A 27,227-nucleotide genomic window follows, 5' to 3' on the forward strand; every position below is an offset into this window, starting at 1 on the left:
GCTGGCCTCGCCAGCAACGCCCACATCCCGTGAATGAACTTAAAAAAGATTAAAGCCATTGTCTTCAATCCCTTCTGCATTCCCTGGCCACTGACTCCATCCTCCCTGGTAACTGTTTGAGACTGACTCCATCCTCTCTGGTAACTGTTTGAGACTGACTCCATCCTCTCTGGTAACTGTTTGAGACCTTGACCTTGTGATCACATATTTATGTCATCACGAAGACCGCCTGTTTCTACCTCCATAACTCCTCCCCTACCTCAGTGCATCTGCTACTGAAATCCTCAGCCACGCCTTTGTTACCTCATGGCTTGACAATTCCAAGGCATTCCTGGTGAACCTCTCATTTTATGAGCTCTGTAAACTTGAGGCCATCTAAAACTCCACTGTCATGAATTCACTCACGCAAATCTAGTTCACCCATCACCCCTGTGCTCACTAACTTACAATGGCTCCCAGGTAAGCAACACCTTGATTTTAAAATTCTCATCCTTGTTTACAAATCCCTCCCTGACCTCACCCCTCCCTATCTCTATCATCTTCTCCAGCTCTACAACCCTGAGATACCTGTGCTCCTCCAATTCTGGCCTCTACAGCAAACCCAGCTTTCATTGTTCCACTATTGGTGGCCATGCCCTCAGCTGCGAAGACCCTAATCACTAGGACACCCTCCCTAAACTTCTCCACTTCTCCTCCTCCTTTAAGGCAGTCCTTAAAACCTACCTCTTTGTCCAAGATTTTGGTAATTTTGCTCATTGTCAAATTTTGCTTGATAATGCTTCGGTGAAGTGTCTTAGGATGTTTATTTTAGTTAAATAATACATTTAACGTAAGTTGTTGCTGTTTTTACAGAATTGGTTCTGGACTGAACCAGAGGCATTTCCCTATTCAACACCATAAATACTTCACCACCTCATTGTCATGTCCCTCTTCTCGCCATTCTGATATAGTGGAATGCTATTTTTTATGTGTGCACCCAATATTTTTGTCCTAGCTAATAATCTGTTTTAATTTAAATCCAAGTAATAATTCCAATTTTTTTCTTCCCTCAAATCCAATCTTCAAAATAATGATGAAGATCTGGCTTCTTACAATGATTGCTACATCACCTTGAAGCTTAATTATATGTTTGTCTCAAAGATTGTAGGTAAGCTAGTTACACATTTGCAGCTTGTCCAATAGCTTGCAGAATTCATTATTACCATTTTGTTGGCAAAGAAAAAATTCAACACCCTTTGAATTGAATTCTATTCATATCCACTGCTACATCGGTAGGATCTATCCTCTACAGCTCAAAATCATGAGGCGGCTGAACAGAGTAGTTAGGGAGAAGTGTTTTGCAAAAGAAGCAAGTGTGACATGAGAAAAAACTTTTTCACAAAACGAGTGGTTCGGGTCTGGAATGCGCTGCCTGGAAGTGTGGTGGAGGCAGGTTCAATCGAGGCATTCAAGAGGGCATTAGATGATTATTTGAATAGAAACAATGTGTGGGGTAGGGGAAAAAGGCAGGGCAATGTCGCTAGGTCATAATGCTCATTTGGAGAGCTGGTGCAGACATGATGGGCTGAATGGCTTCCTCCTGTGCTGTTAAGATTCTGTGATACAGTGATTTTCATCAATGTTAATAGCTATGTAACAATACTTTCAGTTTGGAGGCATTAGCTGTGGCTCAGTTTGAGCTCTAAGTCACAAGGTTCTGGGTTCAAGTCTCACTCCAGAAACTTGGGCACAAAATCTAGGCTGACACTTCAATGCAGTACTGAAGGAGTACTGCATGGTTGGCGGCATTGTCTTTCAGAAGCAATATTAAACCAAGGCCCTTTGTTTTGTAAGACATATATAAAAGATCCCATTGCAATATTTTGAAGATCGGGGAAGTTATCCCTAGTGTCCTTCACAGAATCACAGAATTTTAACTGCACAGGAGGAGGCCATTTAGCCCATCGTGTCTGCACCAGCTCTCCAAATGAGCATTATGAACTAGTGCCATTGCCCTGCCTTTTCCATTTGTTAACATTTATCCCTTAACTGCCATCTCAAAAACAGATTGTCTGATCATTATCACATTGCTGTATGTGGGATCTTGCTGTGTGCAAAGTGGCTGCCATGTCTGCTACATTACAACAGTGATTGCACTTCAAAAGTACTTTGTTGTGATTTGCAGCCATCAGGATGTCCTGAGGCACTATAAAAATGCAAATCTTTGTTTTACTTTTATACATTCCCTTCAGTTAGCCTGTGCTGAAAATGAGGAAAGTCAATTCCTGAGCAAGGACTTCTCTTTTCCTAGTCCAGTATGGCTTGGTATTGTGTGGAGGATAATCATCTGACTCACAGCTGGTAACGTTGTTTTAAGTGGGTTGTTCTGTGTTCTAAAATAATTAGACCAAACAGCAAAAAGGTGTGTGTCCTCCAAGCCACAGCAGCAATTAACAGGTCCAGGCAAAATGTAGTCACTGGAGGTGTTCACTCCGGTTACCTGTTATGCCCACGTGTCCCTGCAAAGGGACCATGCAATGTCCACTGGTATACTGGAAGCTTTCTATGCCCAGTGGACACTAGAGGGACTGCATTGCATGTTTGATACAGGCAACAAAATTATAATTTGCAACTTTTTTTATTTTAGTATTATTATAATTTGGAACTCATTGTTTTTGCCCTATTAAAATCTGGCAATTATGGCTTAAGTGGTTTAGATGGATGACTTAATCATCTTAATTGATAGGGAAAAAATGCATTGTGTAATATGGTTTTAGTGAGGTCAGCATCCCCTTAGGAATAACATGGTTATGCTGTTTTTCTTCGTCTTCCTGACTTTTTCACATGATCCATCACAACACTTCCATTCTGTCAACATTTGAACTTTGGCACTCATAAATTCAAAACTTAAAAAGAAAAAATCCATGCTTCTTAGATTAAGAAAATTGTTGCAATTACTATGTTCCAACTCGTGATGTCCTCCGATCACTGACCATCTTTGTGCTTTGTTAAAGCTGCTGCCTCCTTGCTTGTTGTACAACATAATGAATTAAATAAACTGTGTAGAATAACAAGATATAGAGATCAGCAATCAGTTGAAGCTTGTTCAAACTTGTATAAAGCTAAAATTTTATTATGTTATATTTTTAAATTCTTGTTTCTCTGCTGCACTCTGTTTACAACACTGCACTTTATTTTATTTTGTTAATTTTTTTTGAAAGCCTTGAAATATTTTAAAGCTTTAGGAATGTTATTTTCCCATTTACTGCCTTAAACTAATATTTTGTTGCTGCCTGAATTCAGCCAAATTAAATTAAACACTATTGTTTCCTATACCAATAGGCCAGCATTTTTTTTTTGCTCTGCTGGTGGACAGAACAGCTGCTCCACTGATCTTTGTCAATGCTGCCATTTCCAAGCAATCATGATCCACTATGTTACAAATGCTCTAAATGTATTTGCATGGATGCTGATTAAATCAAATCCTGCATTGCCTCACTGAGTGAAGCAACGCTCTATGCTGTGTGACATGCTAGTATTGATGAGCAGAGTGCCCATGAGTAGAAAACTGTATAGGGCAACTGGGAACTTTGTGATACCAGGAACATAGCTGATTCATGCTCCAGGTTTTGCTGCAAGAGCTGCCTACATTTACTGTGGAGTTGAAACATCAACGCAGTTCCCTTAGCCAAGAATGTGGAACTAAGCTGGCAGTAAACTGTGACACAAAGTTAGAAAAGAAGATACATAGAGTTAGACCCAACAAAGTCAAGTATGGGGGACACTGTAGGGGATGCAACGCCTATTTATGATTTACTCTTAAATTAATAAGTTAAACTTTGAACTTAGGTTTTTTAAGGATATAATACATGCGATAGTACCTACACACTTAAAAGGTCAATTTAAAATTGCACCTAATAATTTGGTTGGCAGTTCGAGTGTTTCACAGTTCTGAGCTCAGTATTTTAGGACTTTACAAACCTAAGTACTCATTACAAGCAGCCAGTTTTATATATTTCTTTCATTCCCTCTGTGTAGGTTATATTGTGTAAATACATGAAAATTAAAATACAAAGAATATTTAATTATTTTATCCTCTATCAATAACTTCAGGTTTCCTTACTTAACAAGCAGTTTTACTATTAGGTTAACGTTACAAACAGGAGGGGTGTCTGTTCAAACAGCACTAATTTTTCCCCTCACCACCTGTCTGTGAACATAAAGATATGTTGATGGCATTTTTCCCAACTTCTCAGTTTGTGTGTGATCCAATCCCAGTAATAACCCCACAGCAAAGTCGAGGTAGGATGAACTAAAAAAGTTGGTATATTACACACATACAAAAACCACAAAAAGGAGGGTCCACAACATCCCCCTCGGCACTCATTCAGTAAAAAGAGGGATAGAGAAAAGGTTTTACAGGACAGAGACAATAGAGAAAATAACTATTGGTTCATGTGAGTTCAAGAGTCCAGAATCTAAATCCAAAGTGTTAGAGAAATTCCCAAACCTGGTTGTGAAAATGAGACTGGGATGCTTTTGGTGGAGGCTGTTTATTGCAGATCTTATTTCTCCATTCTAACACCCCAACTGAAAATTGGTGTTGTAAAATTTACTTTTCTGATGGCGTTGGCTTCCGAAAATGAAATGGGCACCAGAGTTGAATGAATTTTTGTGGGCAATGGTGCAGAACTCCCAGCAGAGTCAGGGTGGATGGGATCAAGTATCCAACCGGGCCAGAGCTCCTTCTGGGTGGCCTGTTAGTCAGATGTTGAAGCAGTAGACTGACCTGCAGCTCAGGAAGACAAGTTCAACAAGCCAGAGTCTTAGGTCATGTGACTTTACCTCTCCTCAAGGTCTTCAACAAAGATGTTTATCCAGTGTCTGGAATTCAGCTTGGTCTTCAGGACTGCTAACATCCTCACCATTATGGATTAAACAGAATGTTTGAGAGGCGATTGTCTTAGTATACTCTCTGTCTCCGCTGGCAAGCATGGGTTATCAAATATAAATGGCCTTCGTGTAGCTCCCTTTGAAGTTGGGCTATGTAGTCCCCATGTGGTCTGTTAGTAGCTCCTCAGAAATAATGAGATCCAACATTTCCAATGTGCGACGTGGCTTCTTTTGTTCCAGTGACTCACAGACAATAACTCAGACAGAGGGTCAGCCATCTTAACAGTCATTGTTAGCCTAAAGGTCCAGTTTAAAATTAAGAAATAGCCATAAGGATATATTTTTATAAAAATATACAGTGTGAGGTTCTGTTCCATCACAGTTAACAAGTATAGTTCCTTTACTTCATTATCTTTCATTCTTATTCTATGTATTTACTAATTTATAACGTGAACCTTTAATTATAAACCTGTCTTTTTTTCTGTATCATCAGCTTGGGCTGATCATTGGCAAGAAACATTCACGCCACCCAAGTGGTAAGTAATGACCATCTCCAAAAGGAGAGAATCTTGCCATCTCCCCTTGACATTCAACGGCATTACCAGTGCTGATTCACCTACTATCAACAAATGGGGGTTACCATTGACCAGAAACTGGACTGGACCAACCGTATAAATACTGTGGCTACAAGAGCAGGGCAGAGACTGGGAATTCTGTAACTCATCTCACGACTCCCCAAAGTCTATCCATCTACCAGGCAAAGTCAGGAGTGTGATATATAATATATATAATATATAATACTCTCCACTTGCCTGGATGAGTGCAGCTCCAACAACACTCAAAAAGCTCAGTACCATCCAGAACAAAGCAGCCTGCTTGATTGGCACCCCATCCACCACCTTCAACATCCACTTCCTCCACTACTGACACACAGTGACAGCAATGTGTACCATCTACAAGATGTATTGCAACAACTCACCAAGCCTCCTTAGACAGCACCTCCAAAACCCATGACTTCTACCACCTAGAAGGACAAAGGCAGCAAATGCATGGGAACACCACCACCTGCATGTTCTCCTCCAAGCCACACACCATCCTGACTTGGAAATATATCACCATTCTTTCACAGTTGCTGGGTCAAAATCCTGTAACTCCCTTCCTAACAGCACTGTGAGTATTACATACACCACATCAACTGCAGCAGTTCACCACATCAACAGCAGTTCAAGAAGACGGCTAACAACTACCTTATCAAGGTCAATGAGGGATGGGCAATAAAAATGCTGGTCTCCCGTGCAATGTCCATGTCCCGTGAAAGAATTTTTAAAAATGTATTAATTAAAAGGAATGGCATGTGCTCAAATAATTTCCTTTGCAGGTTAACTGTTTTCCAACACTGAATGATTAAAGTTCTCTGAAACTTAGGAATCATTATCCAATGGCACATATTTAACAGGATCAACCCAAAACCCAGTGATACTTTAAACTTTGTACCTCATCGCTTAATAGGCTAAGGCTGAAAGTTAATATATCTGCAACAGTAAGAGAAATCCAACTGCAGGACGACATTAGTCGACTTCAGGACAGTCACATTAACCTTTTCCTGCACCGTTTCCTCTTTCCTGAGTTTTAGGGTTGCCAATTATATTAAACATATTCCTGGAATTTTCATCCCATGACTTGCCCTAGTGGGTGAATCAGCTCTAGCCGTTAAGTGACCAACTCATCCATCCTTGTGATGCACTGCCTTCCTATGCCAATTGGAAAGCAAAAAGATTCATTAACCAATTGGATGATGCTTTAACAGCAGCCAGACAGCCTTTTATTTACCCCATTTTCAATATTTTTATACCTGGTAAAGAGAAATGTTCAAAGAAAATGACATAGAAAAGCAATCTTTTTAATGTCCTGATGATTTTTCTCCAGGGTTGCACACTGCAGTGTCCTGGAGATTGATCTTCAATCCCTGGCCAACCCTGGAGTATTAACAACCCTACAGAGTTTACAATTTCTAAAGACAACATTAAATATGAGTTAAAAATAAAAAAACTGCGGATGCTGGAAATCCAAAACAAAAACAGAATTACCTGGAAAAGCTCAGCAGGTCTAGCAGCATCGGCGGAGAAGAAAAGAGTTGACGTTTCGGGTCCTCATGACCCTTCAGCGGAACTGGGTGAATCCAAGGAGAGGGGTGAAATATAAGCTGGTTTAAGATAGGGCGGCGTTGGGGGTGGGTTGGGTGGGGGGAGAGAAGTGGAGGGGGGTGGTGTGGTTGTAGGGACAAGCAAGCAGTGATAGGAGCATACAATCAAAAGATGTCACAGACAAAAGAACACAGAGGTGTTGAAGTTGGTGATATTATCTAAACGAATGTGCTAGTTAAGAATGGATGGTAGGGCACTTAAGGTATAGCTCTAGTGGGGGTGGGGGGCATAAAAGATTTAAAAATAATGGAAATAGGTGGGAAAAGAAAAATCTATATAAATTATTGGAAAAAACAAAAGGAAGGGGGAAGAAACAGAAAGGGGGTGGGGATGGAGGAGGGAGTTCAAGATCTAAAGTTGTTGAATTCAATATTCAGTCAGGAAGGCTGTAAAGTGCCTAGTCGGAAGATGAGGTGCTGTTCCTCCAGTTTGCTTTGGGCTACTCCAGTGAAGCCCAACGCAAACTGGAGGAACAGCACCTCATCTTCCGACTAGGCACTTTACAGCCTTCCGGACTGAATATTGAATTCAACAACTTTAGATCTTGAACTCCCTCCTCCATCTCCACCCCCTTTCTGTTTCTTCCCCCTTCCTTTTGTTTTTTCCAATAATTTATATAGATTTTTCTTTTCCCACCTATTTCCATTATTTTTAAATCTTTTATGCCCCCTCCCACCCCCACTAGAGTTATACCTTGAGTGCCCTACCATCCATTCTTAATTAGCACATTCGTTTAGATAATATCACCAACTTCAACACCTCTGTGTTCTTTTGTCTGTGACATCTTTTGATTATCTGCTCCTATCACTGCTTGCTTGTCCCTACAACCACACCACCCCCCTCCACTTCTCTCCCCACACCCAACCTCCCCTCCACCCCACCACCACCACCACCACCAACCCCCCCCCCCCCCCCCCCCCACCCACCCACCACCAACTTAAACCAGCTTATATTTCACCCCTCTCCTCCTCTCCCTGGATTTACCCAGTTCTGCTGAAGGGTCATGAGGACTCGAAACGTCAACTCATTAAATATGAGTTCATCAGCATCATATATCTTTTTAAATTTATTCCATCACACATCTCTATAAACTAGTTTTACATAGTATACTAAAATATTCTCTATCTCTTAGGCAGTCCCTTGATCGAGGATGACTTGCTTGAATGCAGTTCTATGGGTTCTGTGATAGCTGATAAGTCCAATGTGCAATCTGCAAATTCTGCCACTTGCCGGGCAGGTGGTGCTGAAAGGATTGGGTAGATGAGTTGTTTGCAGGTGTGTGTGCTCTCTCCAATGTCTCAACTTCACCTCTGCATGTTCCTGATAAAGTCCCTCGATTGTTGCCTTCCTGAGCGATTTCTCCATTTTGGTTGGTCAGAGGCCAGGGACTCCCATTATTTGGTGGGGATGTTTAGTCTCTTCAGGAATGTCTTGAGGAGGTCCCTGAAGCATTTCCACTGTCCTCTCGGGAGTCTCCTGCTGCGACCGAGCTCTGATTAGAGGTATTGCTTCGGGAGTCTGATGTTAGGCATACGAATGATATATCCTGCCCAGCAGACCTAGTTTTGCATGATTAGCACCTCAATGCTAGGCACGTTGACTTGGGGGAGGACACTGCTGTTGGGCTGCCTTCCTTGCCACTGGATTTGTAAGATCTTTTGAAGGCACTACTTGAGGTACTTCTCCAGTGCTTTGAGGTGCCTGCTGTAGGTTGTTGAAGTCTCCAAAGCATATAGGAGCCCAAGGATCACTGCTACCTGGTAAAGCATGAACGTGGTCTCAGGTTTCAGATGTTGGCATTCAAATATTCTATTCCTCAGTGGGCTGAATGCTGAGCTGGCACAGTTGAGGCGATGATGAATTTTGTCATCTATGACTGCCTTCATCAAGAGGAGGCTTCCAAGATGGAAAATGGCCCACAATGTCCAGGATCTCACCGCAAGAATCCTAGAGCAGAGGTTGCCTCCTCCCAGTGTCTGAACAGTTCCTTCCAGAGTTGCAATGCAGTTTTCACCCATCAAGAGGAACCATTGACATAATCTTCACTGTGCACACCAAGAAAAATACAAAGAACAGCACCAACCACTAGATGGCTTTTTTTGACCTCACAAAAGCCTTTGACTCTGTCGGCCATGAAGGCTTGAACTTCGTCACCTTCCTCTGCCTATTCCATGATGACTTGCAAGCCTTGATCCTCACTAACAGAAGCACCACAGACTCTATCTCAGACTGGGGAAAAATGAGGCTGTATCATCAGTCCAACCCTCCTCCACCTTCCTCAGTACAATACTGCACCTCCTCCAAAAACCCAGAGGTGTAGAGATAATTTACAGAACTGATAGGAAACTGTTCAATCTATCCTGCCTTCAATCTGAAACCCAAACCACCCCCACTTCACCCAGTATGCAGATGATGCTTGTGCGCATACACTCACTCAGAAACTGAGCTCTAGGTCATTGTCAACATCTTCTCCAAAGCATGAGAGGGCTTTCACTAAATACCCAGAAAACTAAGGTCCTCTTCCAATCAGCTCCCACAGCACAACACCTCCCCCCATCAAAATATTATACCTTGGAAAGTAAACAAGGTACAAAGCTTATTTATCCCACATGTTTCCATATATCAAAAAGTAATTTTGTAGGGTGTTGTTTATCATTCGGTAGGTCCTAATGAAGTCTTCATAGTCTTATGTATTTATTAACTACAAGAACTATGTACAAATATACAGTAAAGGATTCGAGCTAGGAACTGTTTCCATGCTTGCTTGTGTACACCACTCTGTCCAAGGCCAGGCTGACTCCTGGGTGTGGGTCATGTGTTCTCTTACATCACTGTGTGGGCGATCCTGTACTCAGTCCCACATTAACTCTATATGTGTCAAAACCTTATACCACAGTAATCAGCTGAGTGGAACCTGTTTTTATATATCTGTTTATTGTATATTATTATGTTTTTTCATATTGCGTATTTTTTTAGTTTTGGGGATCACCTGAATTTGCATTTCCAATTATATGCCTTGAATGATCCTAATGTTGTGGAGTGGCCAGGCTGGAAAATACATTCTTCTCATTGTTCGGTGTGGGAAAGAACATACCCGTATCTGAGGGAAAGGTGACTGAATTGAATTTTCAGCAAACATTAGCCCCATAATTAGCCCCAAACATCTCAAGATTCAACACTGCCAAGTGGTAGGTTCAACAGGTCGCATTATAAATTCAGGCATACTTTTTTTAAAAAAGGCGTTTTTTAAAAAGTGAGATAAATTAGAAATGGAAGAGTGGACTGTGTTGTGTATCTCTCTCACTATGTTGTATATCTCTCTCATGCTGTGTTGTATATTTCTCCCACATTGTATTCTATTTCTCTCTCACGCTGTGTTGTATATCTCTCTCACGCTGTGTTGTATATCTCTCTCACGCTTTGTATATCTCTCTCACGCTGTTGTATATCTCTCATGCTGTTGTCTCTCTCCCTCACGCTGTGTTGTATATCTCTCTCACGCTGTTGTATATCTCCCTCACGATGTGTTGCATACCTCTCTTACACTGTTGTATATCTCCCATGTTGTGTTGTATATCTCCCAAACATTGTGTTGTATTTCTCTCTCTCACGCTGTGTTGTACATCTCTCTCACACTGTGTTGTATATCTCTCTCTCAAGCTGTTACATGTCTCCCTCACACTGTGTTGTATATCTCTCACGCTGTGTTGTATATCTCTCACGCTGTGTTGTACTTCTGTCTCACGCTGTGTTGCACTTCTCTCTCACGATGTGTTGCATCTCTCTCTCATGCTGTGTTGTATTTCTCTCTCTCACGCTGTGTTGTACATCTCTCTCACACTGTGTTGTATATCTCTCTCTCAAGCTGTTACATGTCTCCCTCACACTGTGTTGTATATCTCTCACGCTGTGTTGTATATCTCTCACGCTGTGTTGTACTTCTGTCTCACGCTGTGTTGCACTTCTCTCTCACGATGTGTTGCATCTCTCTCTCATGCTGTGTTGTACTTCTCTCTCATGCTGTGTTGTATATCTCTCTCATGCTGTGTTGCATATCTCCCTCGCCCTGTGTTGTATATCTCCCTGTGTTGCATATCTCCCTCGCACTGTGCTGTATATCTCGCTCACTGTGTTGCATATCTCCCTCGCCCTGTGCTGTACATCTCTCTCACTGTGTTGCATATCTCCCTCGCCCTGTGCTGTACATCTCTCTCACTGTGTTGCATATCTCCCTCGCCCTGTGCTGTATATCTCCCTCTCCCTGTGTTGCATATCTCCCTCGCCCTGTGTTGTACATTTCCCTCACTGTGTTGTATATCTTCCTCACTGTGTTGCATATCTCCCTCATCCTGTGCTGTATATCTCCCTCACGTTGTGCTGTATATCTCCCTCACGCTATGCTGTATATCTCTCTAGCCCTATGCTATATATCTCCCTCACTGTGTTGCATATCTCCCTCGCCCTGTGCTGCATATCTCCCTCGCCCTGTGCTGCATATCTCCATCACTGTGCTGCATATCTCCATCACTGTGCTGCATATCTCCATCACTGTGCTGCATATCTCCATCACTGTGCTGCATATCTCCATCACTGTGCTGCATATCTCCATCACTGCGCTGCATATTTCCCTCACACTGTGCTGTATATCTCCCTCATTGTGTTGCATATCTCCTTCACCCTGTGCCGTATATCTCCCTCGCCCTGTGCTGTATACTTCCCTCACTGTGTTGTATATCTTCCTCACTGTGTTGCATATCTCCCTCGCCCTGTACTGTATAGTTCCCTCACTGCGTTGTATATCTTCCTCACTGTGTTGCATATCTCCCTCATGCTGTGCTGTATATCTCCCTGGCCCTGTGCTGTATATCTCCCTCACTGTGTTGTATATCTCCCTCGCGCTGTGCTGTATATCTATGTATCTGCCACGCTGTGCTGTATGTCTCTGTGAAGCGCCTTGCAGACATCCTGAGGCAGAGGCGCTGTTTTCTGTGTGTTCCCCCCGCTCAGGCTGAGCTCCGCCCTCGGCCCTTTCGTGCGAGGCCGCAGTTTCCAGCCGGCGGGACCGGAGGAGGCGCAGGTCCGGCGGTTGTTAGGGAGGGAAAAAGCAGGTAAATAACCGGGAGGAAAGCTCGGATTAACGGCTGCCAGAGGGCGGGGGGATCGGAGGGGACGGCAGCTCCTCGGGTTACCCGGGGTGGGTGGTGTCCGCTTTCTGGGACGATATTTCCAGTTGAAATCGAATGCCTTTAATTATAAATGAATTCTCCCTGTTTCCATTAATGAGAGAAGCTCGGCCTCGGAGATGTCCTATGTTAGCCCGTTTTTGAAATGCCGAATTTATCTTGTCCTAAGATATTTACCCAGCTCAGATGGAAAACGAATATCAAAATCCAAAAGCAAAATACTGCGAGTGCTGGAAATCTGAAATCTCCACAGACCCGCAGAGTATTCCTGCTACTTTCCCCTTTATCAATAATTCAGTTGGTTTTAAATTCCTCCCAATGGCTGCGGGTGGGACATATCAACATGTAATTTCGAGGAGGGCAGATTCTTGCACCGAAAAGAGACAAAATCTACACCCCCTGAACTGGATTCAATCAATGGGCAAGTGGTGGAAGAATATTATCTCACTGGAGAACTCATTTGGTGATACAGGGACAGAAATTGGCTGTTCAGCCCCCCGTGCCTGTTCTGCCATTCGACTAGACCATGGCTAATCTGTATCTCAACCTCATTTACCTGCTTATAAAAACAAAAACAGAATTACCTGGAAAAACTCAGCAGGTCTGGCAGCATCGGCGGAGAAGAAAAGAGTTGTCGTTTCGAGTCCTCATGACCCTTCGACAGAACTTGAGTTCGAGACCAAGAAAGAGTTGAAATATAAGCTGGTTTAAGGTGTGTGTGTGGGGGGCGGAGAGATAGAGAGAGAGAGGGGGGGGGGGTGCGGTGTGGTTGTAGGGACAAACAAGCAGTGATAGAAGCAGATCATCAAAAGATGTCAATGACATTTACCTGCTTATGGCTCAGGTACCAAAAGTCTGTTAATCTCAGTGAATTGATGCAGCATCCTCAGCCTTTTGGGGAAGGGAGTTTCAGATTTTTCACCGCCCTTCGTGTTGGAGAAAAAGTGCGTGTTTTTAAATTTACCTCTGAATGGCCTAATTCTAATATTAAGATCGTACCTCGTTTCTGAATTCTGCCACCAGAGGAAGCAAGGAGTTCAGATGTAAATCAGCAATGACTGTTTCTGCCTTGTGGAGTCCCTTTAGCGTCTTAAATACCTCAATTAGATCACATCATCTTCTGAATTCAAGGGAACGCAGGTCAACTTTATTAAACCTGTCTTCATAATTTAATGTTTTAAGCTCTGGTATTGTCCCCAGCCTATTCCATCAGAAAGAGATGTTAATAGATGATCTTTCCTATCAAATGTCATATTCAATGTGACTACGTATAAGCAAACTTGAGTTAATTTCACGCAACATTGTCATTATGCCGAAACTGAATACTAACACAGTAATAAACATAGAGAATGCTGAAAGTATTCAGGTCAGACAGCATCTTTCAAGAAAGAATGAAAATTAATGTTTCAGGTTGATTTTTTGTTAGAACTAGTAAAATGGTAACTCTGTTTCTCTCTACAGGTGCTGCCAAACCTGCTGCGTATTTCCAGAGTTTTCTGTTTTTACTTCAGGTTTCCAGCACCTGTGATATTTTACTAATGCTGTAATGGTGTAATGAATAATGCAAAGTTAAATCTTGATTTGCTTGATTTATGTAAGCTGTTCTTTAGTAAGCTTCCTAGTAAACTACATTGCTTTTATTAATGTGGTGAAGGGTGTGTGGTGCTTCCACTTATTAGGAAAAGCCAGGGCTATTGAGGTGGTTCTTCATGGCATCTCAGTAAGAGTGTGGAAATTCTGTGAGCATACCACTGGTGCCACCTCATGGCTGTTTATGGAGGATATTGATTGCAACCTAGAAAAAGACTGTATCCTCAAACTCTGGGAGAGGTAACAGGCTTTCCATGTGAAGAATAGGATAATTGGAGACATCAAATGACTGGAGAACTTCCCTAAGTATATAAACATTAAAATAATGGGAAATAAAATGGCAGCAGGCTATGCAATGTTTAAGTTTCTGATAATTTAGCATAATACGATTGACTCACTATGTAAATGGCTTCCCTGCTTTTTTGAGGCATGGGGTAAAGATGCAGAGCATCTTTCCATATGGTGCAAGAGGTAATGCATTGTTACTTCTTGGATTTCAGTTTGAGGGACAGTTCCGGTGATAACAGATGGCTGTCCCACAGCAGACTGGGAGCTCTGGCCTGGAAGCCCAGCAGACCCTCCTGGCCACAGTCAGTGGCAATGTACAGAAATATGCAGTCAAGAAGAAGAAGATCCTCAGCGCAGAAGAGATGGAGTTGTACGAGCTCACACAAGCTGCTGGTGTTGTCATGGACCAGGAAGTGTTCAAGTAAGTCTGAAAGTAACCACAAAGGTGAGAAACAGCCCTGGACACCTGAAATTAAAATGGATAATGTTGGAATGGTTTCTTTTCTGAAGTTGATCATTTCTGGCTTTTTAAATTTGAAATGTGACCTTTCCTCCAAGGCTGAATTGTTTTTCATAATTGTAGCAAATCATGCTAGTAGCATGTGTAAAGGTAAAATATACAGTTGGTGAAAGAAATCATTTTCAGAAGTAATGTTCATCTGGACAACAATGATGCTAAGATGGTGAAATTGCGGATTTTGATCTTTACTTCCAGAACAGGCTTGTAGTAAGAATGCAGTCAGCAAAATCGTTAAGTACCCATGTCTGCTACCTATGTTTTACATTGTCAGCCTTGGCTCACTAGTACCCCTCTCATCTATGAATCAGAAGATCTTGGGTTTAAGTTCCTCTCCATAGTTTTGGCACATAACCTATGCTGACACTTCATTGTATTACTGAGGAACTGTAAGCCCTTCACGCATGCTCCACCATTCAGTTAGATCATAGCTGATATACTTTGTTTACCTGCCTTGGTTCTGGAATCCATTAATACCGTAGCTTAACAAAAAACTTATCAACCACAGTTTGACATTTTCAATTGGTCCAGAGTCAGTTGCTTTTTTGGGGAGAGAATTTCAGATTTCCATTATCATTTGAGCAAAGAAATGTTTCCTGACCTCACCCTTGAACAACTTATCTCTAATATTAAGGTTGTGCCCCTGTATTCTAGACTCTTCTCAGAGGAAATAATTTACCTCCATCTACTTTATTCTATCAACTCTTAAGATAAAAGCAAAATACTGCGGATGCTGGAAATCTGAAACAAAAACAAAAATAGCTGGACAAACTCAGCAGGTCTGACAGCATCTACAGAGAGGAACACAGTTAACATTTCGAGTCTGTATGACTCATCAGAACTCTTCTGATGAAGGGTCATACGGACACGAAATGTTAACTGTATTCCTCTCCGCAGATGCTGTCAGACCTAGTGAGTTTTTACAGCTATTTTTGTTTTTGTATTCTATCAACTCGTTTAGTTATCTTAATTAAATTCAATTAGGTCAACCCTTACTCTTCGAAGGAATATAAACCCAATTTATTCAACAGTAAGAGTGCTGTATTGCTAGAGATGCCATCTTTTGGATGAGACAATAAACTGAGGTTGGATCTGCGCTGTCACGTGGATGTAAAAGACTCCAATGAGCTGTGTGCTGGCTAACAATCATCCCTCAAACTGCGTTATTAAAACAGATCATCTGATCATTATCATATTGCTGTTTTTGGGACTTGCTGCATGCAAATTGTCCATTTAGCACTTTGAAATTACCGAAGTCATGAAAGCAGCTATAAAGATGCAAGTCCTTTTTTCTTTCCATCAGCGCTATCTTTGTACCTTCCTTAGCTGTGATTTTGCATAAAGGAGACTCATCCAACTTCACTCACAGTTTCAAAACACCTGCTTGTGACATGCTCCATTTTCATTGTTCATTCAGCCCTTTAACTTCATTCAGTGTTTTGGAGTATCATTTAATTCTTTCCCCCTCTCCCCGCTCTTTTCTTGAAAATTACAATTGTCTTTGTTTGCATTTCAGATGAAGGTTTACACTTGAAATGTTAGCCTATCTTTTCACAGAGGCTAACTGGTCTGTATATTTTTGGCATTCTCTTTTTCACCATTTTATTTTTTGTTTTGGTCAAATGGGTATTTAGCATGCACTAAAACTGTCTACAAACTAAATTTTCAAGAAATTCACATAAGTAGAGTTTCTGCTTGCCTGCTATGGAGTGCATTATCTCTCCTTAAGGACACAGCTTACACACCTGAGCTCGTAATTTGTTGCGCTGGACAATGACTCCTAAGTGTAGGGGTCAGGTTACTTCAATCACATTTACTTCAGTTTTTCATATTCTGTCATTTTCTCCTGATTGAGCACGGAGATCCATATCTCTCCCATAGATTTTGCTTCAGGATTTATTTTTTCTTTCTTTCACAATTCGTCTTTCACCAATGATACCAGGTTGAGTTTCCTCAATCCGTCTTCACAGACCAATGGCCTTTGTCTTTTATATAAGCACAACAATCTTGATCACGTTTTGTGAGTAATGGATGTTACCCTGTATGTTTTTCATGATGTTCCAGTGTTCCATTCTAAACTGTAGTGTTCATCTTTGTGATACTCCTTCAGATGAGACATTTAGGTAAGCAGGGAATCATTGATTTTGTTACCATCATCTGTTGAGTGCTGGAAGGGTCTGGTTCCCCTGATGGCAGTTCCTGTTTCTCACCTGTCAGGATAATCGTGGATCTGTTGAAGATGAATGTGGCTCCATTGGCAGTATTCCAGATGTTGAAAGCTATGTGCGCAGGACACCGAATTGCAGAGATGTCCTCAACTGAGACACCGTCCACAACAACACAGAGCAACCTGGCAGACTCCAGAGGTGAGATACCAAAAGCTGACTAGTGGAAGTAATGCACCAAAGTAATTACTATTACTGTACAGCATACTTTGAGCTTCTCATCTCTCAAATCCTGTTATTCATCCACTGATTGTATGCTCCACAGAGGTGTTGTGTAACCATTTTTAAATATTGAACTTCTCAAACAGCAGCTTCTTCCCTCCCACAATGCAGAGTATATTTCAAAGCTCAACAGATTGAAAATATTTTTGGAGAAATGTTGTATTTAAAACTTGGCACCTAAAGAATATTTCTAGTAACTTTGCTGTAAATTTAAAGTTCAAATCTTGTAATAAGCTCAGTTTCTTTTTCATTCTTCACTACGTAGATCTGACTCAGGTAGCCAAGAGCTCCATTCCCATCACTAGGACAGGGTTTTCAGATTTAATTTTGGGTGTGAGAAGTACAGCATGTGACTTCACATGGTAAATTGCTGATCTCACCCATGGTGCGTGGGCAGGTTCCTTCCTGGAGGAAGGGAGGTAGGGAAGCACGAGTAGGGTTTTGTGTTGCTCCAAAACTGACTGACTGCAGGTTAAAATGGTTGAGATGAAACCATCAGCAGAAGCCTGCAAGCACACCACCTGCCTTCTGCTCAACTAGAGAATGGTTTGTGAAATAAAGAAGCAGTGAGGATAAAATAAATTGAAAGAAAGCCTGCTTCTCTTTAAGGACTTTAACATGTACGGTGCTTCTCTTCAGTCATTTCATAATGGTCTTTGAAAGCACAGTGTAATCCTGATGTTAAAACAGGACATCATCCCAGTTATTCATTTGAATATTTTTATGAATTCTGGGACCCTAGCAAAACCCAAAAAAGTTGAGCTTATCAAAATGTTGAAAAATGGAAGAGTATCAATGTACAGCATAAATTAGATATAGAGAAAACTTTCTTTAGCTCTGATTAGCATGTGTTATGACACAGCAGTTGGTAAAGGCTGTGCTGTTTAAATCCCAGAGAGAAACTTGAACAACTATCATAACTTATGTTTTCAATTGATATATTTAAGATGCAGCTCTTAATTCAGGAATAAAACCACCAAGCCTCAAGAGGTTTCTTTTAATATAAAACTAACTTAAACATTTATTAATTTAACAACTAATTAAACACATACACATGTCTACATATTAGTACCATGATAACTTTTAAACAAATCCCCAAATTAATCACTCGCAGATAAACTTCACCAAGGCAACAATAATCCATAGACTTTAAACAGACACCAGGCAAAGCACATTTGACCGTACACATTCAAAATGAGGCTCCTTTCAATTTGGCTCCTTTTCAATCACAGTTGTAGGGCTTACAGGCTGGTTAAATCTTTCATGCCTCTGCCTCACACACACAAATTCCTCTCAGTTTATACCTAGCTTTCCTTTTTGAATGTAAATTTTCCATTGTATTACTAGGTCTTTTAACTTTACCTCTCCTAACAACAATCCTTTCATTCCACCAATTTTATTGGTAATATAAACACGTTGCTTGGTACCTCCCAGCTAGGTGCAAGATTTTACTGCTTTTGCCTACAACCACACCACCCCCCTCCACTTCTCTCTCTCTCTCTTCTCTCTCCTCCCCCCCCCCCCAAACACCTTAAACCAGCTTATATTTCAACTCTTTCTTGGACTCGAACTCAAGTTCTGTCGAAGGGTCATGAGGGCTCGAAACGTCAACTCTTTTCTTCTCCGCCGATGCTGCCAGACCTGCTGAGTTTTTCCAGGTAATTCTGTTTTTGTTTTGGATTTCCAGCATCCGCAGTTTTTTTGTTTTTATCTCTGTGTTTAATTGACTGCCACTGCTCTTCAAGAAATGCCTACCTCTTTGAAGAAGTTCTGTTCTTCCCTGCGACAAGATTTCCATACCTCTCTTTTGCCTTGCTCACCTTCATTGCTTTCCATTTCCCTCCTGGTGTTTGACAAGGTGTTTACTAAAACCCGCTTTCACAGCCATATCTCCTTTCTCAGTGACTGTCTCCGTCTCTGACTTACCCCACGTGGATTTCAACTGAAATTCCACCCCTCATGTTTCGAACCCACCCAGGATTACAGGTATCTCCGGGACATAAAACGTTTCTCGGACTGCTGTTCCCGTCACATTCTGAAATCCACTCTCAGTGCCATGTGCCGCCATATGAACACACTCGACCTCTCCCTCCAGCAGCACCGCCGTACCCTTTTTCAAAGCTGCGCGTGCCCCCAGTTTCATTTTATTCTTCGGTTCATCCGACGTCTCAACAAGAAACTTTTTCTCTTTCTCTCAAGTGCTAAGGAACGCAAGCTCCAACAACTCATTGACAACAATACCCATCTAGGACCCTCCACCCCTGCCTGTCCCTCCGTCCCCACCCCATCTTCCAATCCCAACCCCAGCCGTGTATTCACTATACCCCCTGACCTTCCCCTCTCCGATGCTGAACATTCAGTGCTCAGCAAAGGACTTAGTTTCATACCCTTGCGCCCTCACCTCAATGAATTTCGGGCTCGGCATGATGCTGAACTCTTCTTCCGCCGTCTTCGTCTCCGGGCTCACTTTTTTGGGCAGGAGTCCTCTCCCCATTCAACGGATCCTTTCACCCACCTCCAATATTCTCCCTCCACCTGGACCCCTCCCTCTGGATTCTTACCTTCTCTTGATCTTTTCATTGAGAACTGTCGGCGCGATATTAGTCGTCTCAATTTCTCTGCTCCTCTCACCCATTCTAATCTCTCTCTCTCTGAACTTACTGCACTCCATTCTCTCAGGTCCAACCCTGACATTGTCATCAAACCCGCTGACAAGGGTGGTGCTGTTGTCGTCTGGCGCACTGACCTCTACCTCACGGAGGTTGAGCGTCAACTCGCAGACACTTCCTCCTACCTCTCCCTGAACATGACCCCACCACTGAACATCAAGCCATTGTTTCCAGGACTGTCACTGACCTCATCTCCTCTGGGGATCTTCCTCCCACAGCTTCCAACCTGATAGTCGCCCAACCTCGGACGGCCCGCTTCTACCTCCTACCCAAAATCCACAAACAGAACTGCCCCAGTAGACCGATCGTCTCAGCTTGCTCCACAGAACTTATTTCTCGTTATCTTGACTCCCTTCTCTCTCCTCTTGTCCAGTCCCTTCCCACCTACATCCGTGATACCTCTGACACCTTACGTCACATCAACAATTTCCAGTTCCCTGGCCCCAACCGTTTCCTCTTCACCATGGACGTTCAATCCCTCTACACCTCCATCCCCCACCAGGATGGTCTGAGGGCCCTTAGCTTCTTCCTCGAACAGAGGCCCGAACAATCCCCATCCACCACTACTCTCCTCCGTCTGGCTGAACTTGTTCTCACACTGAACAATTTCTCCTTCAACTCTTCTCACTTCCTCTAAATAAAAGGTGTAGCTATGGGTACCCGCATGGGCCCCAGCTATGCCTGTCTCTTTATGGGGTATGTGGAACATTCCTTGTTCCAGTCCTACTCCGGCCCCCTTCCACAACTCTTTCTCCGGTACATCGATGATTACTTCGGTGCTGCTTCATGCTCTCGGCGGGACTTGGAAAAATTTATTAATTTTACTTCCAATCTCCACCCCTCCATCATTTTCACGTGGTCCATCTCTGACACTTCCCTTCCCTTCCTTGACCTCTCTGTCTCAATCTCTGGTGATAGACTGTCCACCAATATCCATTACAAACCCACCGACTCCCACAGCTACCTCGACAACAGCTCCTCACACCCCGCCTCCTGTAAGGACTCCATCCCATTCTCTCAGTTCCTTGGCCTCCGTCGCATCTGTTCCAATGATGCTACCTTCAAAAACAGTTCCTCTGACATGTCCTCCTTCTTCCTTAGCCGAGGTTTTCCACCCACGGTCGTTGACAGGGCCCTCAACCGTGTCCGGCCCATCTCCCGTGCATCTGCCCTCACGCCTTCTCCCTCCCAGAAACATGATAGGGTCCCCCTTGTCCTCACTTATCACCCCACCAGCCTCCGCATTCAAAGGATCATCCTCCGCCATTTCCGCCAACTCCAGCATGATGCCACCACCAAACACATCTTCCCTTCACCCCCCCTTATCGGCATTCCATAGAGATCGCTCCCTCCAGGACACCCTGGTCCACTCCTCCATCACCCCCTACTCCTCAACCCCCTCCTATGGCACCACCCCATGCCCACGCAAAAGATGCAACACCTGCCCCTTCACTTCCTCTCTCCTCACTGTCCAAGGGCCCAAACACTCTTTTCAAGTGAAGCAGCATTTCACTTGCATCTCCCCCAACTTAGTCTACTGCATTTGTTGCTCCCAATGTGGTCTCCTCTACATTGGAGAGACCAAACGTAAACTGGGCGACCGCTTTGCAGAACACCTGCGGTCTGTCCGCAAGAATGACCCAAACCTCCCTGTCGCTTGCCATTTTAACACTCCACCCTGCTCTCTTGCCCACATGTCTGTCCTTGGCTTGCTGCATTGTTCCAGTGAAGCCCAACGCAAACTGGAGGAACAACACCTCATCTTCCGACTAGGCACTTTACAGCCTTCCAGACTGAATATTGAATTCAACAACTTTAGGTATTGAGCTCCCCCTCCCCTTTCTGTTTCCCCCTTCCTTTTGTTTTTTTCCAATAAATTATATAGATTTTTCTTTTCCCACCTATTTCCATTATTTTTAAATATTTTAAATCTTTTATGCTCTCCCCACCCCCACTAGAGCTATACCTTGAGTGCCCTACCATCCATTCTTAATTAGCACATTCGTTTAGATAATATCACCAACTTTAACACCTATGTGTTCTTTTGTCCTGTTGTTTATGACATCTTTTGATGATCTGCTTCTATCACTGTTTTTGCCTACAACCACACCACCCCCCTCCACTTCTCTCTCTCTCTCTCTCTTCTCTCCCCCCCCCCCAAACACCGTAAATCAGCTTATATTTCAACTGTTTCTTGGACTCAAACTCAAGTTCTGTCGAAGGGTCATGAGGACTCGAAACGTCAACTCTTTTCTTCTCCGCCAATGCTGCCAGACCTGCTGAGTTTTTCCAGGTAATTCTGTTTTTGTTTTGCAAGATTTTACCCATTCTTTTGAATGGTTTAGTCAAGAAATGCAAATTGCACTTTACCTTTTAACTTACTTATGTTTATCTAATTAACATCTCAAGCTACTATACATCAAAGCACCCAGACTAGCTGGTTTTAATCCAATTAAGACACACAAAGACACAGACCCTACTACAATTCCAATTTAAATAATTTCCAATAACATTATAGACATTAAGCTCTTCATGACACATGCCTTAACTTGACCCTTACAAGTGATCACCCTGCCCCAGTTACATATGTAACATTTCTGTTGCCTACACCAGCTCTATTGCCTTCACCAGTTATACTTCCAGTTTTGTGCCATTGGTCTCAAAGAAAAAAAATAAAGCAAATTATGGTTTTGTGTATAAGGTTGACTTTGTTTTATTTTCCTCCCTGCAAGATGTTGATTACTGTTGGAATAATATTCATAGGCATCAGCCACCCTCTGATAACTTGCTCAAGTATGCAGACTTAGGGAGTGAGTGCTGGCAGCCAAACCTGATGTGTCCTTGGCTAACGTTTACCGAATTTACAGACACTTTCCAGCAAGGGTGAATTAATGGCAATCAGAAGCAGGAATAATGTTTTTCCTTTATCTCACCCCCACCCATACCACTCTGCCTAAGGGTGATGAGGCTAATTGTAGCACTCTTACTACTTATCTTAATCAGCTAACTCAACACAGGCTGGGCTTTGAACCTGGGAACTTCTAGTGACTATGACTCAACTGCATTAACTAGCTTGCATTTATAAAGCAGTTTTAGTAGAGGAAAACATCCCAAGGTGCTTCATAAAGAAGTAAATTTAGGCTTGCAGCTTGTGAGGGAGTTAGGGGAGCTGGTCACATGCAGGGCTCAATAGACAGATTTTGATATTGCTCAGGAAAGGGTGGAGAAAGCATGGGGAGGGGTGTAGTGAAAGAATAGGGCTGAGACAGCCAAAATTTCTGCGCAAATGGTAGAAAAGTGGGGCGGGGGGGATTTTCAGAGTTAGATTGACGAGAACAAAAAACTTGTAATGGGACATAAGTGTGGAAGAGTTTGCTGGTATATAGAGGTGAAATTGTTATGATGGGAGATAGGGAACCAATGTAGGTAATTCTGCTGAGTTTTTCCAGGTAATTCTGTTTTTGTTTTGGATTTCCAGCATCCGCAGTTTTTTTGTTTTTATATTAGTTTTAGTGAGGATTGGATTGGACTGGTGGGCAAGCAGAAATTAGTGGGTGGTTAGACCCTGCTGAAGGTAATTTGAGCTAGTTGGAGTTTATGGGGGCTGTCGCTTGGAGGGAGTTTGAGTAGTGGAATTGAGGTTGGGTTAGCAGTGGGTCATGTCAATAGAAGTAGAAAGAAGTGACTTTGGTATCAGTTTGACTCGTTTGGTTCCACACTTTCCTTTTGAATTAGAGGATTGTGGTTGAGGGCCATTTCCTAGGCTGATGCACCAGTACAGCACTGATGGAGTGCTGCATTGCCTTGGATACAGATGAGATATTAAAGCACTTTCTGTGCATTCCAATTGTTTAGGTGAGTAATGGTCCTATGGAACAAAAACAGAATTACCTGGAAAAACTCAGCAGGTCTGGCAGCATCGGCGGAGAAGAAAAGAGTTGACGTTTCGAGTCCTCATGACCCTTCGACAGAACTTGCGTTCGAGTCCAAGAAAGAGTTGAAATATAAGCTGGTTTAAGGTGTGTGTGTGGGGGGCGGAGAGATAGAGAGACAAAGAGGTGGGGGGGGCGGGGGGGGGGTGTGGTTGTAGGGACAAACAAGCAGTGATAGAAGCAGATCATCAAAAGATGTCAACGACAATAGTACAATAGAACACATAGGTGTTAAAATTAAAGTTGGTGATATTATCTAAACGAATGTGCTAATTAAGAATGGATGGTAGGGCACTCAAGGTATAGCTCTAGTGGGGGTTTTTTTTTTTATTTATATAATGGAAATAGGTGGGAAAAGGAAAATCTTTATAATTTATTGGAAAAAAAAGGGAAGGGGGAAACAGAAAGGGGGTGGGGATGGGGGAGGGAGCTTACGACCTAAAGTTGTTGAATTCAATATTCAGTCCGGAAGGCTGTAAAGTCCCTAGTCGGAAGATGAGGTGTTGTTCCTCCAGTTTGCGTTGGGCTTCACTGGAACAATGCAGCAAGCCATGGACAGACATGTGGGCAAGAGAGCAGGGTGGAGTGTTGAAATGGCAAGCGACAGGGAGGTTTGGGTCATTCTTGCGGACAGACCGCAGGTGTTCTGCAAAGCGGTCGCCCAGTTTACGTTTGGTCTCTCCAATGTAGAGGAGACCACATTGGGAGCAACGAATGCAGTAGACTAAGTTGGGGGAAATGCAAGTGAAATGCTGCTTCACTTGAAAGGAGTGTTTGGGTCCTTGGACGGTGAGGAGAGAGGAAGTGAAGGGGCAGGTGTTGCATCTTTTGCGTGGGCATGGGGTGGTGCCATAGGAGGGGGTTGAGGAGTAGGGGGTGATGGAGGAGTGGACCAGGGTGTCCCGGAGGGAGCGATCCCTACGGAATGCCGATAAGGGGGGTGAAGGGAAGATGTGTTTGGTGGTGGCATCATGCTGGAGTTGGCGGAAATGGCGGAGGATGATCCTTTGAATGCGGAGGCTGGTGGGGTGATAAGTGAGGACAAGGGGGACCCTATCATGTTTCTGGGAGGGAGGAGAAGACGTGAGGGCGGATGCGCGGGAGATGGGCCGGACACGGTTGAGGGCCCTGTCAACGACCGTGGGTGGAAAACCTCGGTTAAGGAAGAAGGAGGACATGTCGGAGGAACTGTTTTTGAATGTAGCATCATCGGAACAGATGCGACGGAGGCGAAGGAACTGAGAGAATGGGATGGAGTCCTTACAGGAAGCGGGGTGTGAGGAGCTGTATTCGAGATAGCTGTGGGAGTCGGTGGGTTTGTAATGGATATTGGTGGACAGTCTATCACCAGAGATTGAGACAGAGAGGTCAAGGAAGGGAAGGGAAGTGTCAGAGATGGACCACGTGAAAATGATGGAGGGGTGGAGATTGGAAGCAAAATTAATAAATTTTTCCAAGTCCTGACGAGAGCATGAAGCGGCACCGAAGCGGCACCCTGACATTGTCATCAAACCCGCTGACAAGGGTGGTGCTGTTGTTGTTTGGCGCACTGACCTCTACCTCGCGGAGGCTGAGCGTCAACTCGCAGACACTTCCTCCTACCTCTCCCTGGACCATGACCCCACCACTGAACATCAAGCCATTGTTTCCAGGACTGTCACTGACCTCATCTCCTCTGGGGATCTCCCTCCCACAGCTTCCAACCTGATAGTCTCCCAACCTCGGACGGCCCGCTTCTATCTCCTACCCAAAATCCACAAACAGAACTGCCCCGGTAGACCGATCGTCTCAGCTTGTTCCTGCCCCACAGAACTCATTTCTCGTTATCTTGACTCCCTTCTCTCTCCCCTTGTCCAGTCCCTTCCCACCTACATCCGTGATTCCTCTGACACATTACGTCACATCAACAATTTCCAGTTCCCTGGCCCCAACCGCTTCCTCTTCACCATGGACGTCCAATCCCTCTACACCTCCATCCCCCACCAGGATGGTCTGAGGGCCCTTAGCTTCTTCCTCGAACAGAGGCCCGAACAATCCCCATCCACCACTACTCTCCTCCGTCTGGCTGAACTTGTTCTCACACTGAACAACTTCTCCTTCAACTCCTCTTACTTCCTCCAAATAAAAGGTGTAGCTATGGGTACCTGCATGGGCCCCAGCTATGCCTGTCTCTTTATGGGGTATGTGGAACATTCCTTGTTACAGTCCTACTCCGGCCCCCTTCCACAACTCTTTCTCCGGTACATCGATGATTATTTCGGTGCCGCTTCATGCTCTCGTCAGGACTTGGAAAAATTTATTAATTTTGCTTCCAATCTCCACCCCTCCATCATTTTCACGTGGTCCATCTCTGACACTTCCCTTCCCTTCCTTGACCTCTCTCTCAATCTCTGGTGATAGACTGTCCACCAATATCCATTACAAACCCACCGACTCCCACAGCTATCTCGACTACAGCTCCTCACACCCCGCTTCCTGTAAGGACTCCATCCCATTCTCTCAGTTCCTTCGCCTCCGTCGCATCTGTTCCGATGATGCTACATTCAAAAACAGTTCCTCCGACATGTCCTCCTTCTTCCTTAGCCGAGGTTTTCCACCCACGGTCGTTGACAGGGCCCTCAACCGTGTCCGGCCCATCTCCCGCGCATCCACCCTCACGCCTTCTCCTCCCTCCCAGAAACATGATAGGGTCCCCCTTGTCCTCACTTATCACCCCACCAGCCTCCGCATTCAAAGGATCATCCTCCGCCATTTCCGCCAACTCCAGCATGATGCCACCACCAAACACATCTTCCCTTCACCCCCCTTATCGGCATTCCGTAGGGATCGCTCCCTCCGGGACACCCTGGTCCACTCCTCCATCACCCCCTACTCCTCAACCCCCTCCTATGGCACCACCCCATGCCCACGCAAAAGATGCAACACCTGCCCCTTCACTTCCTCTCTCCTCACCGTCCAAGGACCCAAACACTCCTTTCAAGTGAAGCAGCATTTCACTTGCATTTCCCCCAACTTAGTCTACTGCATTCGTTGCTCCCAATGTGGTCTCCTCTACATTGGAGAGACCAAACGTAAACTGGGCGACCGCTTTGCAGAACACCTGCGGTCTGTCCGCAAGAATGACCCAAACCTCCCTGTCGCTTGCCATTTCAACACTCCACCCTGCTCTCTTGCCCACATGTCTGTCCTTGGCTTGCTGCATTGTTCCAGTGAAGCCCAACGCAAACTGGAGGAACAACACCTCATCTTCCGACTAGGGACTTTACAGCCTTCCGGACTGAACATTGAATTCAACAACTTTAGGTCGTAAGCTCCCTCCTCCATCCCCACCCCCTTTCTGTTTCCCCCTTCCCTTTTTTTTCCAATAAATTATAAAGATTTTCCTTTTCCCACCTATTTCCATTATATAAATAAAAAAAAAACCCCCACTAGAGCTATACCTTGAGTGCCCTACCATCCATTCTTAATTAGCACATTCGTTTAGATAATATCACCAACTTTAATTTTAACACCTATGTGTTCTAT

At 43.7% G+C, this 27,227-nt stretch overlaps 1 protein-coding gene across 2 annotated transcripts in view; it reads left to right on the forward strand.

The window, feature by feature from the left end:
• The first annotated feature begins 12,082 nt into the window (after positions 1 to 12,082).
• The window catches only part of mzt2b (mitotic spindle organizing protein 2B), a 33,203-nt gene continuing 18,058 nt past the window's right edge, over positions 12,083 to 27,227 (forward strand). For both annotated transcript variants that reach the window (XM_041201977.1, XM_041201978.1), the window contains exons 1-3: positions 12,083 to 12,184; positions 14,350 to 14,558; positions 16,872 to 17,020. In XM_041201977.1, coding sequence (XP_041057911.1) covers positions 14,377 to 14,558; positions 16,872 to 17,020 — 331 coding nt within the window. In that variant the 5' untranslated portion in view covers positions 12,083 to 12,184; positions 14,350 to 14,376. The remainder of the gene's footprint in view (positions 12,185 to 14,349; positions 14,559 to 16,871; positions 17,021 to 27,227) is intronic.

This window comes from Carcharodon carcharias, chromosome 13 (genome assembly GCF_017639515.1).
Source record: "Carcharodon carcharias isolate sCarCar2 chromosome 13, sCarCar2.pri, whole genome shotgun sequence".
NCBI classification, from domain to species: Eukaryota; Metazoa; Chordata; class Chondrichthyes; order Lamniformes; family Lamnidae; genus Carcharodon; species Carcharodon carcharias.